The 26,879-nt window shown below is 50.3% G+C and overlaps 1 protein-coding gene across 2 annotated transcripts in view; it reads right to left on the bottom strand.

Moving 5' to 3' along the window:
• Positions 1-392: 392 nt before the first annotated feature.
• The window catches only part of TTYH2 (tweety family member 2), a 41,702-nt gene continuing 15,215 nt past the window's right edge, over positions 393-26,879 (bottom strand). Inside the window, exons 4-14 of one of the 2 annotated variants that reach the window (XM_080923814.1) lie at positions 22,650-22,870; positions 18,044-18,139; positions 17,628-17,700; positions 13,169-13,238; positions 12,874-12,929; positions 12,094-12,186; positions 11,805-11,897; positions 10,523-10,665; positions 9,747-9,932; positions 8,988-9,066; positions 393-2,557 (exon numbers count right to left, since the gene is read on the bottom strand). In XM_080923814.1, coding sequence (XP_080779940.1) covers positions 2,483-2,557; positions 8,988-9,066; positions 9,747-9,932; positions 10,523-10,665; positions 11,805-11,897; positions 12,094-12,186; positions 12,874-12,929; positions 13,169-13,238; positions 17,628-17,700; positions 18,044-18,139; positions 22,650-22,870 — 1,185 coding nt within the window. In that variant the 3' untranslated portion in view covers positions 393-2,482. The remainder of the gene's footprint in view (positions 2,558-8,987; positions 9,067-9,746; positions 9,933-10,522; positions 10,666-11,804; positions 11,898-12,093; positions 12,187-12,873; positions 12,930-13,168; positions 13,239-17,627; positions 17,701-18,043; positions 18,140-22,649; positions 22,871-26,879) is intronic. The other variant, XR_013975192.1, reaches the window with a different exon arrangement.

The following is a 26,879-nucleotide window of genomic DNA, read 5'->3' as shown; positions in this document are numbered from 1 at the left end:
CAAAAGCCGGAAGTGCTCTCGATGGAGAGCCATCTCTAGAGCCCCCGAGATTTGCTTTTTAGTTTCTATATACGTCTCTGTGCGTGTGTCACGCACATGTGGTTGTCCTCGAAGATCAGAAGGGCAATGGCCCCTCTGGAGATGGAGCAACAGGTGATGATGAAATGCTTGATCTGGGTGCTGGGAACAGAACTCAGGGCCTCTGGAAAGCAGCAAGTAGTTACCTGCTGAGCCACCTATCCATCCCGCCTCATAACCCCTAGCTCATTTCTCACTGAAATCCAACAGGGCTTCTGGAGGAGTCTCTTGTAATCCCTCCCTCCGAGACCTCCGTGGAGGAGACACAGCAAGGTAAGTGACTCAGTCAGCACGTCTTAAGGGAAGCGGTTTATTTCTTGGCTCAGGTGAGGGCGAACATGTATCAAGCGGAGGTTTGCCCACCTGACTCTTGTAAAACCCAGAGGAGTTTTATTTTATTTTATTTTTTGCCACCACACATTTTTTCCCATTTATTTATGCATATGTCTGTATCCACATTTACACGCCAGAAGGGGGCATCAGATTCCTATGGGACTACATTTAGAGATGGTTGTGAGACATCATGTAGCTGCTGGGAATTGAACTCGGGACCTCTGGACAAGCAGCCACTGCTCTTAACCACCGAGCTATTCCCCATTACCGCCCGTCTTTAAACGCAACCATCGCTACCCTCATCCCGAGGCTCCTCAGCACTGACAGAATTCATCCAGCAAGCTCCGTCACTGCGAGCAGCCGGCAAGACCACACACAGTCCTGGCTCACGCAGCCTCACGCCGTCTGGAAACATCACCACTGGGGAACACCAGAAAGTGACCCTTGTCCCACTTCCCACACTCGGACCACGTAGGTAGTTTTATTGAGTTTTAGTTTATTGTGCATGCATTAAAGAGTCCTTCCGCGGCTGCAGAGGAAACATCAGAAGCAAAGCTTGAGGCCGAAGCTCCGAGTCTGTGCGGGACATGGGCACACAAAAGTAGCTCACAGTATGTACAGGTTAATATGAGACACAGTGACGACGGTGGCTTGGCCGGGAGCTGCCAGTAAGATGACCATGTGAAATGGAAACAGCCCTGTCTCCGCCCCATCAGTTGAGTACAAGGTTACCCACGGGGCTTCGGTGTGTAGTGTGCTCTGGGTTGGTAGGAGGTTAGAAGCACCAAAGACCCTTAACCTGGTCCCTCAGCAAGCAGGACAGGGGTCATTATTTTCTCCTGGCCAGAAATGGCTGTTCCTCAGAATAGAGAAAGTCCCTCAGCCTTCTTAGTTAGCATGTCTTTCTTTCCCTTTACAAGGCCTGAGATATTCTCTAGCCATGTGGGGTAGAATGTTTCACTAATAAAAGCACGTGTTTTCACGGCATGGCGCATACCTTTAATTCCAGCACCTTCAAGGCAGAAGCTGGTGGATCTCTGAGGTTAGTCTGTTCTACAGAATGAGTTTGAGATATGCCAGGGCTACACAGAGCAACCCTGTCTCAAAAAAATAAAACAATGGGCTCTGGCCTGGTGTGGTAGGTAGCATTTGCCTTTAAGCCCTGTACTCTTGAAGGCAGAGGCAGGCAGATCTCTGGGAGTTCTAGGCCAGGGCCAGTCAGGAAATATAATGAGACCGGAGCAAAACAACTCCCCTCCCCCGCCAAGTCCCATAACCCACTCCTCAGCTTCTCCTCCAGATCTGTAGGACAGCTTGTGTGAGAGCCACAGTGTAGCATCAGGTGTAAAACCCGAGCCTGAGTCTATTGCAAGAACTGGCCATGCCTGCGAAGGAGGCATGAATCTTTGGATCGTCAACATGTGTTCAAACACTGGGAAAAAAAAGAGTTCAGTTGTTATCAAGGTTTCTGTTCATACCTGAGACTGTCCCCACCTGCAGCTGACGCCTGGTTCCAGAATGGAGGTGGCTGGTGGGAGTCAGAGAACGTGGCAGGAGGCCAGGCTGCAGTGCTCAGCTTGAAGCCATCAATCCCTTCTGGGGGGTTCTCTTAATGATGCTGTCCTTCTGGGGTCTACGCAGAGTCCCTGTGGTCCCAGAATGTGGATCCTGGACCCGGTGTTCTCCTGACCACTTGCCTAGAGACCAAGGACAAGGTAACTGGAAGGTATGGCCTGGACTTAGGGCCACACTAACAAGAGGCAGGGTTCTCAGGCTGGTGGTCCCCGCCTCACTGACATCTCTCATCTGCTGAGAGTGGGACTTAAGCTGGGCTGAGCCGGCAGTTGCCCCCGGAACAAAAGCCGAATCCTGGGGAGTTAAGGCCGGAGAGGCTGGTCAAGTCACAGGCCTCGAATCCACCCGTGGCTTTGGTCAGGAGTCCCAGCTGCGTCTTTGCAGCCACAGGAGCCTGTTTGTGTCCAGGAACCTTCGGTTTCTAGTTCAGAAACACAGCTGGGTTCTGCATCCACTGAAAACCAAGCTGGCAGGAGGGGCAGGTACCCGAAAGCTCCTAAGATGGGAACTCGTAGTGTCTCAAGTGTTCATCCGCCACGGACATGTAGGTGGCCCTCATGCTGGGAGAGTACTGCGGAGAGAGAAGCAGTCACAAGAGGGCAGCTGGTCACCCTGACAACATACAGCCCTCTTTGCCCTCGGTGTATGCTAGTTCCACACCCATGAATTCAACTAACTTTGGATCAAAGATACTTAAAAAAAAAAGCCTATATTAAGCATTATGTTTCCTTTTTGTTTTCTTCTTTTGTTTCTGTCACTTATTTATTTAGACAGGGTCTTACTTTGTAGTCCACAGAGGCTGGACTCCAACTCAAAAGGACCTATAGGTCTCAGTGCCCAGAGAGCTGGGATTGTGTGTGTGTGTCACCCCACCCAGAGGCAATGAAGCAACTATCTACAAGGTTACGTTGCATTCGTTTATTGCAAGTAACCCGACCGAGATCCTGAACATACAGGAGGATGTGTGCAGGTTACATGGAAAAGAGCACACGGTTTTACATAACGGGCTGGAGCATCCTCAGAGTTTGGTACCCTTGGGATTCCTGGAGCCAGTCCTCTGTGGACACTAGGGGAGCAACTGTATTGGCAAATGTGCTGGGAATTTTCCAGAGGATGACAAGCTGGCCAGGCAGGGCAGTCAGACAATGATTTTATCACAAGTCGTTGTGAAGCTCAGGGGAATACCGGTGTGGCCCGGGAACCTTCTTGTCCACTGACACCTTGAGTCTCACATCCATCCACTGGGACACCAGGCTTTTCAGCTTCTAGCATAGTTTACAAACACAGAGCATGGATCTGCCTTCCTCCACACCCAGGTTCTCAGGAGGCATGGCGCTAGACTGTGTCAGGTGCACCAGGGAAGTTTGGATTGGGTAGTTAGCAGCCAGCAGACCATAGGTCACACACACACCATAGAAGCCAGGTCCATGTATGCACATCTTATGTGTGTAGATGCTATATTGTGTGTGTGTGTGTGTGTGTGTGTGTGTGTGTGTGTGTGTGTGCATGCGTGTGTAATACCACTACAAATGGTTGTGAGCCACCATGTGGCTGCTGGGATTTGAACTCAGGACCTCTGGAAGAGCAGCTCTTAACCGATGAGCCATCTCTCCAGCCCCTTACCTTGTGTTTTTTGAGACAAGGTCTTTCATCAGACTGAAGCCTGCCCAATAGGTGAGGTTAGCTGATCAGTGAGGCCCAGGGGTTCACCCCCTCCTCTTCTCAGGCGCCTCACTGAGTGGACGTCCACACAGTCCCTTCCTCTACTCCCTACACTTTACCAGCCTCATGACTTTGGCTGAGGCCTGCTTTTCGTTTATTTGTTTTTTCGAGACAGGGTTGCTCTATGTAGCTCTGGCTGTCCTAGAACTAGCTCTGTAGACTAGGCTGGCCTTGAACTCACAAAGGTCTGGTGGATGCTGGGATTAAGGGGTTGCACCATCAACACTCAGTGGGCTGATGCCTTCTAACCCTCTCCTGACCTGTTTTCCCACTTGACAAATGGACATAAGTTGGTGACCCCCAACCTTAACACTGTTTTGTTCCTACTCCACAACTGCAAGGTTGTCATGAATCATAACATAAATATCAGACACTCAAGGTCTCGGGCACACTAACCCAAAGGGGCTGACTGAGACCCACAGGTTGAGAACCGCTGTCCTAGGTGAAACCCTTCTACCTCCTCCTGTGCCCAGAGCACCAGGCACCCCTGACAACATTTCCTTTTCTTGTAAAACAACAACAACAACAAAATGTTTTTAGGTTTATTTTATGTGTCAGAATGTTTTGCATGCGTGTAGGTATGTTTTTGCTCCACATGTATTCCTGGCTGTGAGCTACCATGTGAGTGCTGGGAATCAAACCTGAATCCTCTGCAAGAGCAGCCAGGGCACTTAGCCACCTATCCACCTCTCCAGCCCCGAGATTCTGCATTTCTTAACAAGCTCATGGCTGCTGCCGGACCGCCGACTCCAGGATCAGCCTCCTGACCCCAGGGACATTTCCGAGGTCTAGGTCACATACAACAGAGAATATGCCACTTGGGGTAAGATGAGGGGAAATGAGTATGAGGCACCTTAGGTAGCCACGTGCGTCTCTATGAGAGGAGACCGTGTCTCAGATATACCTACAATATCTAAGGATGATCCGGCTGTCACGGCTGTGGCAGGACTGGGGATGGAACGCTACGAAGCCGTGTAAACATCCCACAATGCAAGCCTGTCCATCGAAACTCTAGGACTGATGAGGAAGGCAGTGGTGGTTCTCCAGTTTGGCTCCCAGGCCAGCAGTGGCAGCTTTGCCCAGGAATAGGCCCAGTTCAGACTTCTTGGGCCCTTTAAAAGATTCCGGGGTACACACAAGCACCAAACGGTCCCCATAAAAGCAGTGTTCCCCAGACTTGCCTGCTAAGTTTGTTAGACTTTAAACCTCCCAGACTGCTGCCCTGGGAGAGTCTGTTTCTGTGAGTCTGAGAACCCCCATACTGCCATTATGGGGTCATCGCTTTGGACTGGGAATCGGACCTGAGTCCTGCACCGGGCCAGACTGAACATCAAAACGGGGTCGCTCACCCTATAGCTCTGAATGAGTGAGAACAGCCAGATTTCCTCTGAGATGGGTTGCAAGTAGGGTGGCCATGTGGTCCCTCTATTTCAATCCTTATCAGAAAGGATAAGAAAGTGTCACTTTTCTTTTACAGGAAAGAGAACTCTGAAAAGAGGAAGCCTCATTTTGTGGTTGGTTCCTGCTTTCCCGGGTCCTAAGGATAGAACTGGTGGTAGTCAGAGCTTGGGTGAGTTCTAGTTCTCAGCACACAAACAAACAAACGCCCAACAAAACTTTCCTATCTCTTTCAGGGCTTACAGCCATACTGCTGTTTTACCGCATAGAAAACCTTCTAATCAGAGATAAAGAGATAAAGCCAGGGAAGACCTTGAACTCAGAGATTTCCACTAAGACCCTGAGTGATTTTTGTTGGTGTCTAGAAACCGGTCTGGAAACACAAGAGAGATATCCTGGAGGTAAAGTTAAGGGAAGATACTTTCGGCCAAGGAACAGGCTGACCTTCGGTGACCTTGCTTCCTCTCACTCACCCAGGACTCTTGTGGAGGGAGGCAGATGCCCACACCCTCATCCCACCCATTTCCATGGAGACTTCATCAGCACCTATCTCTCCTGATGACCCTAGCAGGGACAGAGGGTGGGAATCTTCTCCCAGAGTTGGCTGAGATAGAGGCAGCTTTGTCAAAGCAATGAGGGTTTTTCTGCCTTCCAGCCTCGAAAACAGGGTCAGCTGTAGTTTACCTCAGCTAAGGACATGAAGAGCGGCCTGACTGTCTCCAGCGGAAGGTAATCTTAAAAGTCACTTTTGCTCACAACCACAGAATAGTGATTAATTTCTTTCTCACAGCGGCAGAGTCTCCCAAATCGTGTTTGGCTTGGATTAATAATGAAGTCAGTCTGTGTCCCTGGGGCCTGGCAGCAGGAGGGAGACAGGATCTAGGAGGCTTTGATTAGCACAGAAGGCAGGGTAGGATTTTAAAGGTGCAGCCTGCAACTCACTATTCCATGAACCATGCATGGAGGGACAGGTCCCAGATGCTGTTTGCCCGGCACTCAAGAAACAGAGGCGGGAGCATCAGAAGTTCAAAGTCAGCCTCCACAATACAGTGAGTTATTAGAGGTCTGCTCAGGCTGCATGAAACCCTGTTTTAAAAAATAATTAGGAGGCTGGAGAGGTGGCTGCGCTTCCAGAAGACCCGAGTTCGGCTCCTAACATCCACTTCCGGAAAGCTTATAACTTCTTCAAGGAATACAATTCCCTTAATCCTCTGTGTGCACCCCCACACCACACATGCAAACACACACACACACACACACACACACACACACACATGCACACAGAAAGAGAGGGGGAGATAAATCTTAAAATAACAGTAACAAAAGAAAAGTAGGTAAGGTTTTCGGGATAAAAGGACAAGGGAATTGTGGGATGGAATATCAGATTTGTTGCCATAGGCTTTGCAGCAGGCAGGCTAGGTGCTACTTACTGCCTATCTATGTACTTCCTGGGTTCCCAGGGCCCAGGTCCATTTCACCGGTCCCTGGTACCCAGCATTTCTACCATATTAGGCCGTCTCCTTGAAACTACATGGATGGGCAGGCTGAACGCCCCCAATGGGAGCAGACGCCGGACAATAAGTCTACCCACTCTCCCTAGAGACTTCCACTCTGGACTCTTATGAATGCCACACCACTGTGGAGAAGTTTAAGAAGAGAAAAGGAAAAGGAAGAGAAGCAGCCAGCCGTGTGTGGCACTGACAGTAAACTGCACGCGATCATTCTTACAGTGGTCTAATGAGTCAGTCCCTTCAGCGCTCAGGCAAATGTCTTCCCCATTCTACATATGGAAGAACTGAGGCCAGAGAGGCAGAGGCCATGTGCCAGGTCATAGAGGCCACAAGGTATAAGCTGGGATTTGATCCCAGGCACCTGGGCACCAGAGTCTAGGCTGTTCCTATCTTAAGCAATAATCCTGGGTTCTGTGGATGCTACCCTGGGAACAGACAGTATGGCATTTTCTCCAGTTGCCCACCCACCCAGCACACCCTGGGCCCCTACTCTGGTACTGGTTGGAAGTGGTTGAAAGGCAAGAGGCGCAGATCCCCTACCAGGCATGGTCCTGGGGGCCTTGTGTTTAGCTGGGGTGGAGGAAGGTCATAACTGGTCACAGTTGTCCTGAATAGGCCACTACAGCACCAAGCCAGACTGCTACACTTAGGCCCCAGGATTAAGGGGAAACACAAATTACAAATAAAAGGACCAGGGATACAGCTCGGTAGCTTAGCTATAACTCATGAGGTCTTGGCTCAACCCCTAGCACCAGAACCCAAGGAGATTTCTTCAGTGTTCCTTGGTACAAAAAAGAAATCAGTTGCACAGGTCTAGAGTCTCGGCACCTGGAAGGTGGAGGAAGGAGGGTCAGGAGTTCAAGGTCATTTGCATCTATATGACACCATATCCCAAACAACAAACACACAACAGAGAAGGGAAGAATGCTTTTAGTTTTCTGTCAACTTAAATAGGAGTAGTCTGGGAAGAAGGAAGCTCAACTGAGAAAAGGCCTCCCTCGTACTGCATGGCTGTGGGTCACTTTCTCCATTGCTGGTTGTCATGGGAGGGCTCAGCCTAGTGTGTGATGCCATCCCTGGGCAGGTGGCCCTAGGTTGTGTAAGAAAGCAGGCTGAGTAAGCCAGTGAGCAGCGCCCTCCATGGTCTTTGCTTCAGCTCCTGCCTTGAGTTCCCTCAGTAATGGACTAGGGTGATGACCTACTGTTTATCACAGCAATAGAAAGCAAACTAGGATGGACAGGGAAGACAGACAGCTGGACAAGAGACAGACCCTCTTTTCCTCTTGTATTTATCCTCTTTAGGAATCTTGCTGTAAGGGACTCTTCTCCTGAGGGGCAAACCTAGCGCCTCTGACATGCTAGGCCAGTGCTCCACCAGTGAGCTAGCTCAGCCCTAACCTGTTTAAAAGGTGCAAGGGGAGCTGGAGAGATGGTTCAGAGGTTAAAAACACTGGCTGCTCTTCAAGAGGCTCCTGCTTCAATTCCCTGTCTTCTCTGGCCTCCACAGGTACCAGGCATGCCTGTGGTGCACAGACAGACCAGCAGGCAAAACAACAACAACAACAACAACAACAACAACCCACGCACATTAAACCAACAAACAAAACAATGCCAAGGCAATCTCCTTCTGGAATTATAATGCAGGAATAATTTTCTCTCTCTCTCTCTTTTTGAGGTAGTATCTCTTGCATCTCAAGCTGATCTTGAACTTGTTCTACGTGACCTTAAATCACTACACCCAGTTTTATTTGACGCTGGGGTTGGAGCCCAAGGCTTTGTATGTGCTAGGCAGGGACTCTACCAACTGAATCCACATCCCTAGCCCCAGGAGTGCCCCTTGCAGGCTATATAGGGGTTATTATCATAGAAGACAGTGGTGTGTGTGTGTGTATGTATGTGTGTGTGTCCCCCCTCCCCACAATCTCCCATGACTGCTTAGGTGTCTGGCTCTAAGCTAGAGCCCATTGGCTGTCACGTGATGTGAGAAATTAGTTTTGCCCTTTGAGTTAAAACAACGGCCAGCCAAGCATGACCACCCTAAGTACCAGGTGGATTTATGAAGTGCCAGTGTGACAAATGCTGTTCCTGGACCTCTCGCTTGAAGACAAAGGCCATTTATCTTCAGGATGGTTGTGCAAAGGGCCATGCCCAGGAGGCTGTCTAACAGGGTGAGATTGCTTCGAGTCTTTATGGTCTGGGTAACGGGTGCCCGTGACGTGTGGCAGGCTGCTTTAATACTTATTTGATAACAGAGCCATTACTTTACTTTCCTTCTCTGAGGGGATCACACGTTGCATTGACAGTGTTTATCTCTGATTATGTCTCTGACAGGGATTCCGGGCAATGATTTTTGCCATGGAGGATACTTACTGTGGGTGGAGGGGACCCTCTCCCGATGAGTGGCACGTTCTCATATCGTGGGTTCCCGCCAAAGAGTATGGCCTGGTTCCTGTGGGCCAAGAGGAGATCGGGTATGTGTGTATGAACTCTCGATTGGAGTTGAGGGTGGTGGGTATGATGGAGGGATTGTGGGTAGGACAACAAAGACTGTGTGGGCATGGCTCACACCTGTAATCCCAGCACATGGGAGGTTGAGGACAGCCTGGGTTACAGTGTGAGACTCTGCCTCAAGGTACAGGGGGAGTCGTAGGGCAGTGGTTCCCAGCCTTCCCAGCTTTGACCCTTTAATACCTCATGTTGTGGTGATCCAGAGCCAGAAAGTTATTTTCGTTGCTACTTCGTAACTATAACTTTGCTATTGCTAGGAATCGTAATGTAAACATCTGATACGTGACCCCTTCTGGCTGTCGTGACCCACAGGGTGGGAACCACTGCTCTAGGGGAACCAGGGAAGAGGCAGCTAACCAGGGAGAGATGCCAGGAGCAGCGTGGCTTGGAGAAATACAACTTCTCGGGCCTGAGATCATCCTGGGGGCTTGTGGTCAAGGTTCACTGCTTGACACCTGTGGTGTGCTTTAGGCAGCACACAAGGCTGTGGAGGGGTGACTAGATGCTCCTATCAGGGATCCTGGGGTACAGTTGGGAGAACAAGTTTGACCTCTGGTACCCTCCCTTCCCCCATGCCACCCAGCCTGGGTGCAAGAGGCTCAGGGACCCTACTGTGCGTACATGTACTCAGAGACAGGGGCATTAGAGATGGTCTGGGTGGGAGGCTGAAGGCTGCACTGGCTGCCAAGGCCGCTGCTGTAGCTGCAGAAACTGTGCAGTTGCCCCCTCGTGGGGTTATGGGCCGCGATGCGCCTGGCTTGGGGGTTGAAAGGGTCATCATCGTCAATGTCATCATAATCTCTGTCCCTAGAACGAGATGTAGAAGTCGGTCAGTCATTAGGGGTGAGGCTCAAGGCCACTGGGTCCTATTAAGCTTTCAATCTCTCTTCCCAGGATACTCTTGGGCCATAAACATCTCCTTCAGCATCTACAAAAGCATGGCCCTCAGAGGCACAACTTACTGCACCTGACCCCAGTTCCACACCCATCTCTTCTAGCGCACACGTGGGGGTGGGAAGGTGGTCCACTTGCTCCCTCTTGTCCATCCACGAGGTTCTGAAATCCCACCTTATCTTTGTCTCTCTTCCCTAGAAGCCTGAAAATCCCACCTGACAGAAATATCTTTGATCCTCCCTTCTGTTTCTTGGGGCCGCTCTCTCATTATGTCACCTTGCAAAGTCTTGCTTAGGAAGAAAAGCAAGGGCTACTTGGGTGGCCAGGAGAGTTGTCATCTTTGGCCCAGTTGCTCCCAGGGAAATCCAGCCAGACTGCCAAGGCTGAATGGGGGATGCTCTGTTGCCCTCTTTTGTCTCGGGAGACCAGCTCATCAGTGCCCCCTGCAGAAAACTTCCTTAATGCTGGGACGGGGGTGGGCCCCCACCTTGCTGGTACCCTACCTGTTGATGAAGTGTTTCCAGGCACGAGGTCCTGCACAGATCAGAGTGGAGAAAGCCAGGGCAGCCAAGAGGGAAAAGAGACCAAGGAAGAGCAGGCCCTCAATGCCATCATAGCAGATGCCAGTGAGGGCATCCAGGTAGTCCTGGGGAAACAGGGACGTGCCATTGCAGAGGGAGGGTGGCAAAGCCCGGGGTCTGAGCTTTTCTTTGGAGGCCCCTCTACTCCTTGCCTGTACCTGTAATTTCCTGGTAGCTTCCCTCTCCAAAGCACCTTTCCATTCCTTTAAGGGTCCCCTCTCTGGAGCTACCTGACAGAGTCCTTGGGACAAGGATTTGCTGACCTACTACTGTGTGCCAGACACTGGAGACTGATCTCCAACTAGACAGATGAGGTGGTGGCTGAATTGAAAACAGGTTATATCCACAACTCTTCCATTAAAAAAATGTTTATTATTTCATGTGTAAGTATGTATAAGTGAATATGATTTGTGAGCGTGGGTATTCATGGACCAACACATGTGTTTATTCTAAATCTATATCATATCGGTTGTGAAAGATGTTGAGATACATTGGCTCACTGCTTGGGGGTGAGGTGCTCACGTATCTTCAGTGTTCTTTGCAGTAATGCAAAGGATAACCATATATATATATATATATATGTTTTGAGTTTGTTTCTTTAAGACAAGACCTCACTCTGTAGCCCTAGTTAGCGTGAAACTCACATGAGATCCGCTTAGCTTTGCCTCCCAATATCTGGGTATTAAAGGCACGTGCCACTATATCTGGCTCCTGCTCATCTCTGTCTCTCTCTCTCTCTGAGACACAACTTCACTATACAGTGCAGGTGGTCTTAAATTCATGATCCTCCTACATCTGCCTCTAAGTACAAGCATGCATCAACATGTCTGGTGTACATTACATCCTGGCAATGAGATTGAAACATTGACTTGGGAGATGGGGAGATGGATAGGTTGACCAGATGGCCAGGAGTCTAGGCAGTAGACAACTATACAGTTATCACTTAAATCAGGGTCTTCTAATGTTCTAAAACTAACCTCCTAGGTTCCTATCCTAAGCTTCTTTCATAGGGTGTTCCTCATCAGCCATCAGAGAAACCAAGAAATAAGACACCTCCTTTTCCTTCCCACTACTTGGCTTCAGTCTCATGTCTGGGCTTGAAGGGAGCTCTGGTAGTCCTTTCCCTAGGCCTTTGCTGGCTTCTCTCTGGGAAAAGGTACCCTGCTGGTGTACCCCACACCCTCCACAGTTGTTCACCCAGTACCTTGTGTAGCCCTCGGCAATCCAACATGGCAGTCAACTGGTGCAGGCTGGTCTCAGAGTTGTTTAGCAGAAGCTGGATGCCAAGAAGGTCTTTCTGAAGTAGGAAGAGAGAGAAGGCAGAGAGAGGAGCTGGGGAGGGCATGCCCACAAGATTAGAGAGAGCCTTTTGATAGAAGGAAAAGGCTGAGCCACAGGGAAGTGAGAGATGCATAGGTAGCAGAATGCTTACCCACACCTGGCTGTGAGGTGCAAGGGTGGCTGAGGGTGGGGTTCAGCTAGAGCTTCCTTACCTCTGCTGTAGGGAAGAGGGGCACGGCAAACTGCAGCAGGCCTACAACTTGGATCTGCATGGTGGTCAGTGAGCGCTGGAAGATGGTCAGTGACTGGGTGGAGAGAACACAGCCTTCTGTGAGAATCCATTTCCCAGAAGTCCCACAATTACCAGGAAGCTTTTCCTCCTATACCCACATTACCACAAGGCAAATACACAGGAGGATCCGGGCAGGCTATGCACACTATAAAGGGCTTCTTGGACTCTGAAGGGGACAGGCATAATGAAGTGGATTCTATTGGTTTTGCAGCAATGCAGGACCTTGACTCATAAAAGGAAGTTGCTCCCCAGCATTCAGACCTCTAGCCATCTGGTCAACCCAACCACTATATCAGTGAATACGCTCTTCCCACATACAGTGTCTTTCCCACATCCCTTTAGCTTTTAAGAGCTCCACAGTCTTCATGCTTCTCAGATGTGGCCCTCAGATTAACAGCATGGACCTTGTCAGGGAGCTTGTGAGAAATACAGAGCCTTGGTGTTTGCTTCTACCTCTTGCCCAACACTGGCAGAGTAACCAGTTCTCCAGGGAGGTGCATGCTCGTGAGTGTAGGAGAAAGGGATAGAATGGTGTGACCAAAGGCAAAGCCTCCTTCAGAGAGTGGCCAAAAGAGGACCACGGTGAAAAGATGCCTGGCTGTCCACCATCTTGGTACATGGTGGGGCTCAGGGTCCAGAAAGAGGAGCTCCAGAGATGAAGGGCAGAGGGATGGGTGAGGGTTGGCGTGGGTGGCTGTACCTGCTGGAAGGGGTTGATTTGGCTCTGACTACAATGCAGGTAGTACCGGGTCACCTCTGCAAGGCAATAGCATCAGCATCAGGAAGATCACAGGAAACAGATATTCTGTCTGTCATGTGTCCAGCCCACCCTCCTTTTCTCTCAAAGAAGTGGCCCAGTGGTCTAGAGAAACCTAAGTCTGGGGTAGGGAGATGCTGGGTGACTAAAGTTAAAGTGTAGATAGTTGGATCATACGGGCTTAGCCTGAGCTTGGAGAATGAACGGCTCTAGGGACAGCGGCCCCAGAGGACGTTACCTGAACTGATCTGGCTCCCGGTGTTGTTCAGGATGTAGATGTCAGGAGCCATGCAGAAGTCACTGGTGCCCTGAATCGTGGGGACAGGAGTGGGTAAAGGTCAGAGCCTCAAGCAATGAGGGGAATGAGCCTGGCTCCTGCTTCCCTGGTCACTTTGATCTCTAACTCATTCGGGGGCAGAAGAGAGACTGGGAGCGGGATTTCTGGGTTCGAATCCTGCCTCTGTCCTTACCTATCACCTTGGACGACTTACCTTTCTGCACCCTCGTGGTCTTATTCACTATTCACCTCACATATGACCCTATGCAAGGTTTTCTGGAGTGTGAGCTCTTACTTCTGAATGCCTTTTCAGTGACGGATACCCAGGAGGGTGGGAATCTTTGCAGGGGGCGGGGCAGCTGCAGGCATGTGTCTGGGGCTAGGATTCCCTTGCACGCAGGCTTCTTTGTTCTTTTCAATGGTGTTCTTGCAACTGTCAAGCTCTGCACACTCTGGTGGTGAAACTATGGAAGGTCCCTACCTTGTCACCTGCCCCCCAACCCCAAAAATCAGGGTCTAACTATGTAGTTCTGGCTGTCTCAGAGCTCATTATGTAGACAAGGCTGGGCTTGAACTCATAGAGATCCACCTGCCCTCTACCACCACACACACACACACACACACACACACACACACACACACGGCCCTGACTTGTCTTCTGAAGGGTGAGGTTGGCACAGAGTTCATCTTGGAGACTTTGGGGCAGCTTTCTGTTGCTGAGACCAGGGGCAGGGAGTCAGAGGGGTAGGACTGGCCTGGCTAAGTGACTCTTGAAGTCAGTCAGTGTGACTGCAGGAAAGAGATGCGGCCTAGGATGTTCTGAACCCAGATCTGACACTGGTGCAAATGGAGAACTGGGAAAATGTGTGTGTGGTTGTTGGAGAGCAATAGGCTCTTCTGGATTTGAAACTTCTCCAGAGTACCCCGACATTCATCTCCCCTCCCACACAATCATGATCATCCTCCCCTCAACAAATGCAATCACCCACAGGCACTCAAGACCACGGAGAAGGGTTTTATACACAAACCACCAACATACATAATGAATCAGCTGGTCTATTATTATCAATGGAGATGCAGCGCCAGCAGGCCTGGAGGTATACCCTCAGCCCTTGGCTGGAGTAGCAAAGATGGGGAGTCAGGCTAGGGCTGCCTGGGTCAACAGAATAAGGCTACTGTGTTTGAGTCACACCTCAGGAAGACTGGGCTCCAAAGAGGGGGAACCAGGAACCCCTTTATGAAGCTTTACTAATGCTAAAGCTTCTTTCTCTGCAAAGGCCAGGAGAGAACGTGGGTTAAGATATTATGGAGTACATGGCTTGCTGTGAGAAGCCACATCTATCAGTGATGGTGACGTATGTATGTGTGAGTGCAGCGTGTGGGTAGGTATGCACCCGTGCACGTATGCATGTATGTGTCCATACAGTATTCTATCGATGGTGAATGGGATGGAGAAAGGGCAGAGATGAGGAAGACAGCACCCCGTGCAAGTGAGGTGGGTGAGAGAAGCTGCCCAGAGCCTGGCCCAGACTGAGCCTGCAGGGGTGTCAGAAGCCAAGATGGCTACTACACATTGAACAGTCACCGTGTGCCCTTTTATTCTGAGGCACCGGGCACTATTATTCTCCCCATTTTACACTGGAGAAGCCTGAGGCACGGAGAACACCAGTAACTTTCCAGAGGTTCTTCTGCTAGGAAGGAATGAAAGGATGGCATGGCCAACGCTGGGGGCTCTAGCAGCTATGCCCCTGCCTCGCCTGCCACTCCTCAGGTCTGGATGTTCTGGAAGTGTTCTCTCACATCTGCTGCAGACAAAGCACCCACGGCAACTCCTTACCAACCTCCTTCCCTCTTGGTATTGCCTCTCCTTGGCCCAAAGAACCCACAGCTCTGAAAGTGTGTCTGTGGCTCATTACTGAGGACACAGCGATGGACAGGTTGGCCAGCAGGGAGGACGTAGGCCACAGGTCAGGAGACTCTGAGCTTGGCTCCCCTGTGCTCCACCTGGCATGCCCTGGAATAGTTTCAGAGGCCATACTGTCTCCATGCCCTGTCTGGTGGGCAGGTTGGGGGAAGGGCGACGGTGTGAATCTGGTTCCACTGCCCTCAAAATAGGCCTCAGAGGGCAGGGTGACAGGGGAGGAACACAAAAGCTTTGCACAATGACCCCTTGACAGCTGGTGCCCCCCCCCCAGCAGCTCCTCCACACCCCTCTTCCCATTAAAATGCTACAGCAGCCTCAGCTCTGTCAAAGGCCCATTCAGTGCCCTCACGCTCTTCTCTCCCGCACAAGGGCCTGGGTAAAGGAACCAGGGAACTGGCATAGCTCCCAGCTCCCTGGCATTCCACAGCACCCGGCCTTAGATAAAACGGCCTATCCGCAAGATGCTTGGTAGGAGAAGCCCCTGCTGGGAGGAAGCCAGCCCCCCGAGGGGTAGCTCACGGTGGTAAGCTGGATGCTATCATTTCTTCAAAAGGCAGAGGCTGCCAGAAGCTGGACCCACCCCTGTAGCTCGCAAAGCTTCCCTGTGCCTGCACTTGTCTCTGGAGGGGAGGCTGCCAGGCAGGCAGCTGTGCCCATCACTCTGGGGAGCGGAGCCCCTCCCTACACTGTTTACAACACTTCAAAAGCTACCAGGATGCGTTTGAGCCCAGCCTGGGCTTCAGCGACCATCCTTTCTGCACCAGTCCCTGTGTGTGGTCACAGTACAGAAAGGGGAGACAAGAGAAACATCCATTTCCTTTCTCTTTTGTTTGTTTTGGGATAGGAGCGCATGCAACCCTTAAACTTACAACCCCTCTGCTGGGAAGATCAAGTGTCATGTCACAGCCATTTGGCGCACTGTTGGGAACTAAGTTATGGCCTCTTACATACCCGGCAAGCGTTCTGCCACTGAGCTATGTTCCCAGTCCCACTCACCCCCCTGTAGATGTATTTTATGTGTATGGGTAGCATGTGTGTGTTTGTATGTGTAAGTATGTGCATGCATGTGTGTGCCACCTGTGTGTCTGGTGTCCTTGGAAGTCAGAAGAGGAAGTCAGCTTCCTCTGGGATTGGAGCTTTGTATAAGCCACCATGTGGGTACCAGGATAGGAACCCGGGTTCTCTGCAACAGAACAGGGTTCTTAAGTGCCGAGCCAGCTCTCTACCCCCCTTTTAGGACAAAGCCGTACTAAGTTGATTAGGCTGGCCTTAAAGTCATTCTGTAGTTCAGTCGGGCCTTTAACTTGCAGTCTGCCTGCCTCAGTCTCCAGAGTAACTGGGGGCATAGGTTTGTATCACCAGAACTGGCTCCTCAGCACTCCTGAATAAGCAAGCCTCCACCAAGAGCGGCAGAACCAGGTGGCACCAGGAGCCATTTATTCTGTGTGTTTGAAAAAAGAATGCCCGAGCCATCCCCAGGAACACCAGGCCTGGTGTGGGTAGGGAAGAGCAGGTGCAGACCATGGGTTGGCCACAGCCCTTGAATCACAGTGGGTCCTTGGGATCGCTCCAGCACATGTGCAGCTGTATGATCAGGCATATTCCCACAGACACACAGCAACACACACTCACCGAGCAAGCGCCTCTAACTAGGGACTCACACAATGTTTTCCAAACAAGTGACTGTCACCAGGGGACACCAGGTCCTCCTGTGTCCTGCAGATCAAGGCACACAAAGCACACACAACACCCCCTGCCGAGTGAATGAGCACTCAGGTGGCTCAGCGTGATAGTGTACGTAAGTGACCCCAAAAATTGGTGTTTTTGGTGGGTTTCCGTTTTAGTTGTTGTTTGTTTTTACATTCTTATATGGAGGGCCGGAGACGTGGCTCAGTGGTTAAGAGCACTGGCTGATCTTTCAGAGGTCCTGAGTTCAAATCCCAGCAACCACATGGTGGCTCACAACCAACTGTGATGGAATCTGACGCCTTCTTCTGGTACATCTTAAGACAATGACAGTGTACTTAGATAAAACAAGTACATAAATCTTAAACAAAAATTACACACACACACACACACACACACACACACACACACACTCACGAGTGTGAGAGTGACCAGATTGTAGGGACAGAAGGTAAAGATGTCCCCTTTTGTGTACCTATGTCAGGCAGCAAGTAAAGGAACATGCTTCTGAACCCACTCAGCTTCCGTTAGGTTGGTGCTTCATGCCCACACGGAAGCTACCTGGCCACCCTCGAGTTCTCTGCATGCCCAAACAAGCAGTATGCCTCGTCTTGGCTCTGTCCCCAAAGCCCTGTAGCTTTGGACAAACCCCTTTCTGTCTCTGAACTTGGGCAAAGTGATCCAAACCTCTTTAGTCCTGAGACTCTGGGATGGTGGATAAGGGACAGACCCAAAGCACACCCGTCTGGACAGGACAGGACAGACAGATTGTCCTGGTCAGACCAGCCACCCACATTCCCCTTCACTTACCACTGCGGCAGCAGCATCAGCAGCCAGAGAAGCCCAGCTGAGGATCAGGGTCAGTATTCCACAGCACAGCATGCTAGGAGAGAGGCAGACACTCTGGGATCTTGCAAGGTAATAGGAGGGGGTCTCTGGGACAGCAGTCATCCTACCTAAATTCAGCACCCTTCCTCCTAAGCAGAGCCCTATCTTCCCATGCACTGACCCCCACCGCCACCCCATCTCGGTTAAATGCTAGGTGAGGGCTGTGGATCTCAACACTTTGGTTGAAGAGACCAAGCTGTGACAGCCCAAAGACACAGGAGGAGCCCTGCAGGGGGGCTGAGTGCGGAGGAGGGGCAGACTGGCTACTACCACTCTCAGGGTCTTACTTTGCCCTAGTCCCGACTCTTTGCTTCTGGACCATAAAAAAGGCTACTCACGAGGCTAGGAGACACTTGGAGCGCCTGGCCAGACCCAGGCAGGTGACAAGGCAGATAACCAGGTCCAGGATGAACAGCAGGAGGTAGGACAGCCACCTGGGCAGAGGCAAAGACAAGGTGAGGGTGGGCTGAGTAGAGCTGCCCACCTGCTGCTCTTGGGAGGCCCAAATCAATGGGAGCACAGGCTGAGGGTTCTCAGGGGCTGGGGTAACTGTACCTTCATTTTTTACCCAGACAAGCCTGGACTCTCCTACCCTGTGCCTTAAGGCACTTGAACTTTCAGTCACAGTAAAAAACATCTACATCCACATTGTCTATCATCTGCCACTACTCACAGTCGCCTACTAGGGACCCAAAGAAAAACAAGCCTACTAAGAACCTGAGATGTGCAAGAGAGAGACTGAAGCCACACATGGTGGCAGACACCTGGAATCCAAGTTCATTCGAGTTTGAACAGGGCAGAACGCATCCCACTCCCACAAAGGATGTAAATGTTTCAGTTTGCTTAATATTATTATTTTTCATAACATTCGCAAACAAGCCCAGGGCTTCATGCAGAACAAGAGGTCTGCCACTGAGCTACGTCCCAACCCTTCTGCCCCAATTTTTTTTTTTTTTAAGATTTATTTATTATATGTAAGTACACTGTAGCTGTCTTCAGACACACCAGAAGAGGGTATAAGATCTCATTACAGATGATTGTGAGCCACCATGTGGGTGCTGGGGACTTGAACTCAGGACCTCTGGAAGAGCAATTAGTGCTCTTAATCGCTGAGCTCTTGCCCAAGTTTTAATAAGCTCTGACATACGCGGTTGGAGGCCTCCACGGTAGGCCACAAAGCTGTTTCTGCAGCTTCCTCCCACCAGTCAGGGAGCTCCTATCTCCTCTGCTTTGTTTCTAGAACCTTCAGAGGACAGATTTAGTAAGGCCTGACATTACAGTCCCAGATCGAAGAGGCCCCTTTCTTTGATGGATGTCTGTCTGTCTGTCTTCCCCAAAGCCTCTCATCTTGCCCATCTAGCCTGTGGGCCACACACAGTGTAATACGCAGAGGTTTCTTCAGCCAACATCTGTGCCAAGAACTGAGCTTGGTGTTTGGGAGCCTGTGTGAGAGGGCTCCTTCTTGACTATCAGGGAATTCAGATAGAGCCGGGGCCAGGATATGATATCCTGGGATCCCATCTAACCTCGAGACTCCCTACAGAGCTTCTGGAAAAAGCTTGTCTTATGCCAGCTGGAGACAGGCACATACCTTTTGTCATTAAAAAAAAAAAAAAAAAAAAAAAAAGACAGGGTCTTATGTAATCCAGGATGGTGTCAAACTTGATATGTAGCCTAGGACAACCTTTAACTTCTGGTTCTTTTGCCTTTGCCTTCGCCTTCAGAGTGCTGGGATTAGGGGTGTGCACCACCACATGTCTAATGACTGAGCCTTGTGGTGTGAACAGGCCACGATAGAACTGGTAAGAAGTGACAAGAAGCTCTGAGGGAGATGGAGCAAGCTGGAGGTGCCCAGAAGCCAAGTAAGATTCTGTCTTTGTGAATGGAGAGTTCATGCTTAAAAGCAGAGGGCTTCATCGAAACCCTCAGCCCTAACCAGAGCAGTGGGGTCCCAGAAATGGGGCTGCAACTTTGGGACATAGGTAGAGCTGGCTTGTCACTTGCTGGAGGCCACCCCAAGGAGCCAGTTTTCCAAGAGTTGGAGTTGAAAGGGACTTTGGGATCCATCCTATGCTACAGATTAGAAGGTGGAGACTCATGGTGGCTGAAGTTTCTGGAAGGTGCATGGGAACCCTACATTTTCTTTCATTTACACAGGTCCTCCCCCAACCCCCACCCCAAGTACCATCCAAAACATGGGCTCTGTGCTCCCAACCTAAAGACTGGTTGCTCCTCTGTCTTTTCTCCCATCTATAGGAAATCCAGATGCAGAAGGGCTCCTGACTCTTCCACAACAGGGTTTTCACAATTCCTGCAGCAACCGCTTCGTGTGTGAACTGTTCCTAGAAACAGCTCCTGGGCGGATGCGTTCTCCCAGAGGAGCCCCTGGGAACCAAGTGGGGGGAGGGAGTTCTCGCTATGAACTTGGCTCTTGTCGTCTGAGCTAATATCCATCCCCCACCACCACATCCGGCATCTGTAGCCAGTGTCCACATCTTAGCCCCAGGCAGTACGCCTTGGCTTATTGCGTCCTCTGAGCTGGATATGTCTCCCCAGTAAAAGTGCTCTGCTGGGAGTGAATGGCCATCGACGGGACAACAGCTGGAAAGCCTTTCTGGGAAGGTTCTCCAAGAAGCCAGTGAACTGCAAACACTGGCACATATGGGGGCGTGGCACATATGGGGGCGTGGCCCTTGGCATCCGGGAGTTGCAGGGGCCTCCTGCTCAGACTATTCTTGCTCCTTAATGTGATCTGGATTAAGAAGCGTCTTTCGATATTTAAGATCCTTACCCATTTCATCACGGTCTTTACTAAAATGCCCACTGGATAAGAAGATGCGCTCAAGAAAAAGAGCCAGGTCAATAAGGACACCCCCACTATGGATACCCCACTGGCCCTGATGTGATTTCAAGGGCTCAGGAAGTAGACAGCTTTCATATCAAGGGGCTCATCAGATCCCGATGTTGAGGGTCCTAAGTGATGGCAGACCATCTCCTCAGAGCTGGCAGTTCCTTTTGGTCCCCTGGGAGGACAGCGTTTTGCCCCTGAGTGTCTAAGAGAAATAACACCAAGGACCCTATCCATCTTAAATATCTATGACATCAAGGAATTCAATCTGTGGGATGAGGGACGGGCGCACCACCCGGATCCCAGAGCATCACCCAGAGAGTTCCGGACTGGGTAAACACTTCCCTTTGGGAAAGGGTGTCTGAGGGAAGAGGCCTTGAGCATTTCCTTTTGACTCAGCCCAACAGCAGCCTCCTGGGTGGGAGTTGATGATGTAATAGAATACCAATCCAGAAAACCAAGAATATATTGTGCAATGTTGGGGCAGAGGCTCTGAAGAGAGGCCAAGTTATTTGGGCGAGGAAGAGATTCAAAGAACTGAAGCTTGTCATACAAGACCCGCTCCTCTGTTCCACTCTGCATCTAAGATGCTGGATGCCTGACCCTTAGAGTACAATGACGTTTCTGTCACACATGATGCACGCCTATTACATATGTGCATGCTATGATTTGGATAAAGGTCAACCTAGGACAGAGAGAGAGCTGCCTCCTTCCTTGGCTCTCAGGAGTGTTCCTTTTGAGACCCTGTATTCAGAAGGAGGGTGGCCAGTCTGGAGTCTGTGGCTTGAATTTAGTGACTTTACCAGAGATGGGTTACACAGGGACATAAATAGATGCCACCAGCTGGATGAGTCAGAGGTGAGAATGACCCTGTCAACTTGATGAGACCTAGAATCACCTAGGAAACAAACCTCTGTGCATGTCTGAGAAAGGTTTAAGAAAAGTGTGTACATGCACGTGTGTGTATATACATCAGGGGATGGCTTGCAAAAGCCAATTTTCTCCTTCTACCAATCGAAGTCTTGGAATTGAACTCAGGTTGTCAAATTTGGCGCCAAAAGCCCTTATCAACTTCATTATTTCAACAGTCCAAGCTTTTCTAGGTTGTATTAATTGAGGTGGCACTCTGGCTGATTTTATGTCAGCTTGACATCAGCTCAGTCATCAGAGAGGAGGGAACCTCAATTGAGAAAACACCTCCACCAGGTTGGGCTGTAGACAAGCCTGTGGGGCGGTGGTTCTCAACCTGTGGGTCTTATATCAGATATCCTGCATACCAGATTTTTACATTAAGATTCCTAACAGTAGCAACATTACAGTTACAAAGTAGCAAAGAAATCATTTTATGGTTGGGGGAATCACCACAACATGAAGAAATGAATTAAAAGGTTGCATGCAGTGTTAGGAAGGTTGAGAATCCCCATTTTAGGGCACAGTCTTAATCAGTAATCAACAAAGGAGGTCCCAACTCATTGGGGATGGTGTCACCCTTGGGTTGGTGGTCCTAGGTTCTGTAAGAAAGCAGGCTAAACAAGCCATAGGGAGCAAGCCAGTGAGCAGCACCCACCCCTCCATGGCCTCTATATCAGCTCTTGGACCTTCCCACCCTTCTTGAGTTCCTGTCCTGACTTCCTTCGAAGTGATATACAAGTGTAAGCCAAAGAAATCCTTTCCTTCCCAAGTTGCTTTTTGGTCAGGGTGCTTCATCACAGAAAATAGAGACTCTGACTAGGACACTAACCAAGTCAGGCAGGAAGAGCCACCGAATAGAAAGGAGGAAGCTGAGCACCAGCACACATCATTTGCTTCCTGACTACAGATATAATAGGACCAGGGACCTCAGGCTCCTGCTGCCAAGTCTTCCCTACCAGGGTGGACCACACTCTTAAGCTGTAAGCCAAAATAAACTCCTGATCCTTAAGTGTCTGTGTCGAGATATTTAGTCACAGCAACGAGGAAAAGTGCACAGTAGATGAGGTAGAGGCGAGAGGGAGCCCCTCAGCACATCACTGTCCTAGGAGGTTACACAGTAAGGCTGGGGGCTGGGGGTTGGCTAGGTCTGTATCTGTAGCCCCCTCCCCCTCCCAGGTCCTTACCTGTAGTATTCCACATAGGCAGTCTGGTGGGACAGCTCAGTCAGCTGTGTGGTGACCTCCCTCCACACGGGCAGCCCCGAGAGCTGGTGGACGATATTACCGGCCATCTGTTGCATAAACTTCAGGGTCTGGATGTAGTCACCCCGAGCAGCAAAGATCTCACTGAGCCGGGCCAGGTGCTGCTCCAGTTCTACCTTCATCTTCTGGGTGTTTCCAGACACCTAGGGGAGGTAAGGAAGAGGCTAGGAGTCTGGCCCTGGGATAGCCCTGGAAAGTCTCAGGGGGACAAAGTAGCAATTGGCCAGCTGGGCTTGAAGGGATACAGACACAGACCCAGGAACTCTTGAGACTGCGACCCCAGAGGAGTGGCCAAGGACAGAGGTCTTGTCACCTCCTGCCGTCGTGTGGGTCTGGAATGTCCCCCAAAGACCCATGTTAAAGGTGATCCTGGGAAATGGTAGGCTGTTTAAGGGGTGACTAGGACTGAGCCAGGACTTCATGTCATACCCTTCCTCAAAGAAGGCACTTCATGCGTTCTTCCTTTTTCTTTCTCTCTTTGTTTGGGACAGGGTTCCTCTGCCCTGGCTGTCTTAGAACCTGCTCTGTAGATGGGGCTGGTATTAAACTCAGAGATCCGCCTGCCTCTGCCGCCTAGTGCTGGGATTAAAGGTGTGTGCCATCACTGCCCACCCGGCTGACACTGGAATTCTTTCTTTGCTTCTTCATACAAGGCAGTGAGCAGCTCTGCCTGTTTCATGCGTTCACCGTGGCCTCTCAAATCAAAGGCTCCAAATCAATGAGACCAAGCAGCATGGACCAAGACAACCCATTTTCTTTCCCTCTTACCTTCATTTTAAATACTGTCTTATTTTGAGACAGGCGGCCCAGGCTGGACCCCAACTTTCTATGAAGCTGAAAATGACCTTGAGTTCTTTCTTGATCTTCCTGTACCCATTTCCCAAGTGCTGAGGTTTCAGGAGTACAAACCTTTTTTCTTTATAAGTTTGATGACCTCAGGGATTTGTTATAGTGCTGGAACGCTGACCCACAGACACACACAGTCCAGTCACATTTGGCCCTGCTTGGGTTTTCATCCGGCTTTGGCTCTCCAAGCCTTGCTGCAGCCTGAGTTCCTCTAATCTGGAAACCCAAATCTTTTTAACAACCTAGCAGGAAACTATACAAATAACCCCAAATATAAGCCCCAGACTCCAATTTCTAAAATCCCAAACACCTCAGGCCTCCTTTCAGAGAGGAAGGCTCAACCTAGACCCCAAAAAAATTTTGGTTAGGGAACCAAAGAAATCCATTTTTCTTCCTTGAACCTTCTCCTAATGTTTGAATCCCTTGAGATCATAACATCAAAGACTTAGCGCCTCAGGCTACTGCCTTGTGCTTTAGTCCAACAGGGTTCCCAGGCACCCTACAAGAGAGGGCATTTGTCTCAATGCTAGAACCAGCTAGTAGTGTCCCAAACACAAGTCAGCGAAGAACAATGGGGCCTTGAAAACAGGGAACAGATGTCATCTCCCAGCCTAGCCCTGGGACTGGAGGAGGAAATCAGTGTGTTTTATCTTGGTCTCCCATCCCCCAGGATGTCTGTCCTGTTAGCTGGGTATAGAGGCACCTGTCCTTTGCTTGGACAGAAAGAACATCTGTCTATGCAGACAGAAACGAAAGGACACGGCTGAGGGTTGTCCTTGACAGCTCCTAAACAAGTGGCTTACACTACAAAGGTCATTCTCACTTGGCCACAGCCCTACCGCTGTCTGAGCAGAGCCTTCTGGTCAGCAGTTGAGGGAAGGGCTTTGCTTCTGTTTTATTTTGTTTTCAGATGGGGTCTCACTAATTGCCCGGGCTAGCCTGGAACTGGCTATGTTGTCCTGGTAGACCTCGAACCTGAGATCATCCGGCCCCAGCCTCTGGAATAGCTGGGCCAATTATGGACTATGCTACCAGGGTCTGGCTTTGCTGCTTTGACATTGTCTTACACAAACAGCTGGAGGAAGGGCAGAGTATCTCGTTAACTCTTACCCAGCAGCCTTGGCTTGAGGAGGAGGGAGAAGCCATGAGTTAGGTGAGTCAGGAAAATGTGGCCCTCGGGGCTGGCCAATTGGAGTGAAGAACAGCCCGGATGAAACACAGTAATTACTTGGCTATCTAAAGGAAAGTAGATTTTAATAGCACAGAGGCTAGATATCTGCCCAGCTCTTGTGCTGATTAAGGTTTATTGTAAATATAAAGGTTGTGTCTTTGGCCCAGGAAACAAATGGTCAAAGACGGAGTAGAAACCCTGGATTGGGATTAAAACTTTCTACAACGTTGGCTCCCACAGCCTGCAAGAGAAAAATCCCTGAAGAGGGGCAGAGGAGGAGGGCACAGCTTCGAAGCCTATAGGAGAGCACTCTGAGCTCGGGGAATCATGGGAACTTCACATCAATCTGTGGCTTTTCATCCTTCCCTACACTGTGACTTCCTGATTCTAGAACAGACAATGGCTCTCTGTTTCTTTGTGGCTCAGTCCCTCTTCCGTTTTCTGGTGGGTTCCTAGGAGGTGGTGAGAGACTCAGAGACACCAAGATAGAGGCAGATTATGACTGCCCTTGCTGGCTCCTGCCTGTAGAATCCTAACAGTTGGGTGGCTAAGGCAGGAGGATTACCTTGAGGTCAAGGCCAGACTGAGCTACAGATGAGCTCTTGTCTCAAAACAACAACAACAACAAAAAAACGCTCTCTCTTGCCTGAAGGTGGTGGTGCAAACCTCTGAGAGGTGGAGGCGGGTGGATCTCTGCAGAATGAGTTCTAGGACGGCCGTGACTACACAGAAAAGAAAAGGGGAAAAAAAAAAAAAAAGCTCATTATGGGCATGTAGCTTATGTGGTGAGTGCTGGCCTAGCATAGAGGAAGGCCTGATTCAGAACCAGGACATCCAACAGATTGGGTGTCGGACTGAACACTGTAATCCCAGCACTCAGCAGTCTGTGGCGGAAAGACTAATAGTTCAAAGTAATCCTTGGCTATACAGGGAATTTGAGGTCAGCCTGAACTATCAGTGACTCAAAAAAACAATATAAACAAGTCCCTCCCACAAACAAAACCCCAAGGGGGGAAAAGGAGAAGTTAAGATTGTGAGGAAGAGCCAGTTATGGCAGCTCACAGCCTGGGCTACACACACAGCCTGGGCTACACACACAGCCTGGGCTACACACACAGCCTGGGCTACACACACAGCCTGGGCTACACAGAGAATTCCAGGACAGCCAGAGCTCTGTAGAGAGACCCTGTGTTAAAAAAACAAAACAACAAGAATTAAAGAGTAGGCCAGGCATGGCGTCCAAGGCCTGTATTCTGAAAGTTCAGGAGGTTGAGGCAAGAGGATCAGGAGTTCTCGGACAGTGTTGTCCACACTGCAGAACCTTGTACAAGAGAGAAAAGAAAAGAAACAAAACCAAGACAATAAGCATGTGAAGTCAATTTTTTCCCTTCTGGTATTGTTTCACGGGAAGAGGTGATAGATACATGATAGGTAGACAGACAGACAGACAGATGATGGAACACATCACAATGGCCTGCCTCTCTAGCTCTGTGCTTGCTCACATGGGTCCCAGTCCTTGACCTTCAAGAAGACAGGTGTGATGCCCCTCCCCCCATGGACTGTGGCTTTCCCCTGGGAACTGACTAAGAGGGGAGCACCTCAGCTCTTCCACCAGGTGGGTACCCAGGCCTGATGGAAGGTCATTAAGGACAGGGGTGTGTAGCTTTCAAATTGCTGGTCCCCAGGCCTGCAGCGTCAGGAAAGAGCTCATTACAAATGCAAATGTTCATCTGGCCTCAGAAGGTGAACTGGAGGTAGGGTGGGGCCGTGCCCTGGGCTAACAGGCTCTCTAGGAGAATCTGAAGCAAGCTGAGCCAGGTTGAGAACCTCCGGGAGGGATCACCAGGTCATTCGTGAAGCCGGTCAAGGCGAACCACGTCAGTGGTGGGAAGAGAACCTGAAGACTGGGCTCTGTGTTCTTGCTGCCTCAGTTTCTCCACCCAGCAATTTCCCATAGGTCTACTATGGTCTCAGGACAGTGGGGGTTTCTAGCCAAGAGAAGAGCATACCGAGGGAGGGTCCTTGGTCTTTGTGTTTGGGGGCAGCCCTGGAAGGGTTTCTAGTTGACCATTTGGCTGCTAGATCTGGGCTGCTGGGTGGGTCTCCATCCCGACTCTGCCACCCACAGCCTCCCA

This window comes from Micromys minutus (assembly GCF_963924665.1).
Source record: "Micromys minutus genome assembly, chromosome: 10".
Taxonomy (NCBI): domain Eukaryota; kingdom Metazoa; phylum Chordata; class Mammalia; order Rodentia; family Muridae; genus Micromys; species Micromys minutus.
Note: the sequence above shows the minus strand (reverse complement) of the source record. Positions and strands in the feature narration are given on the sequence as shown.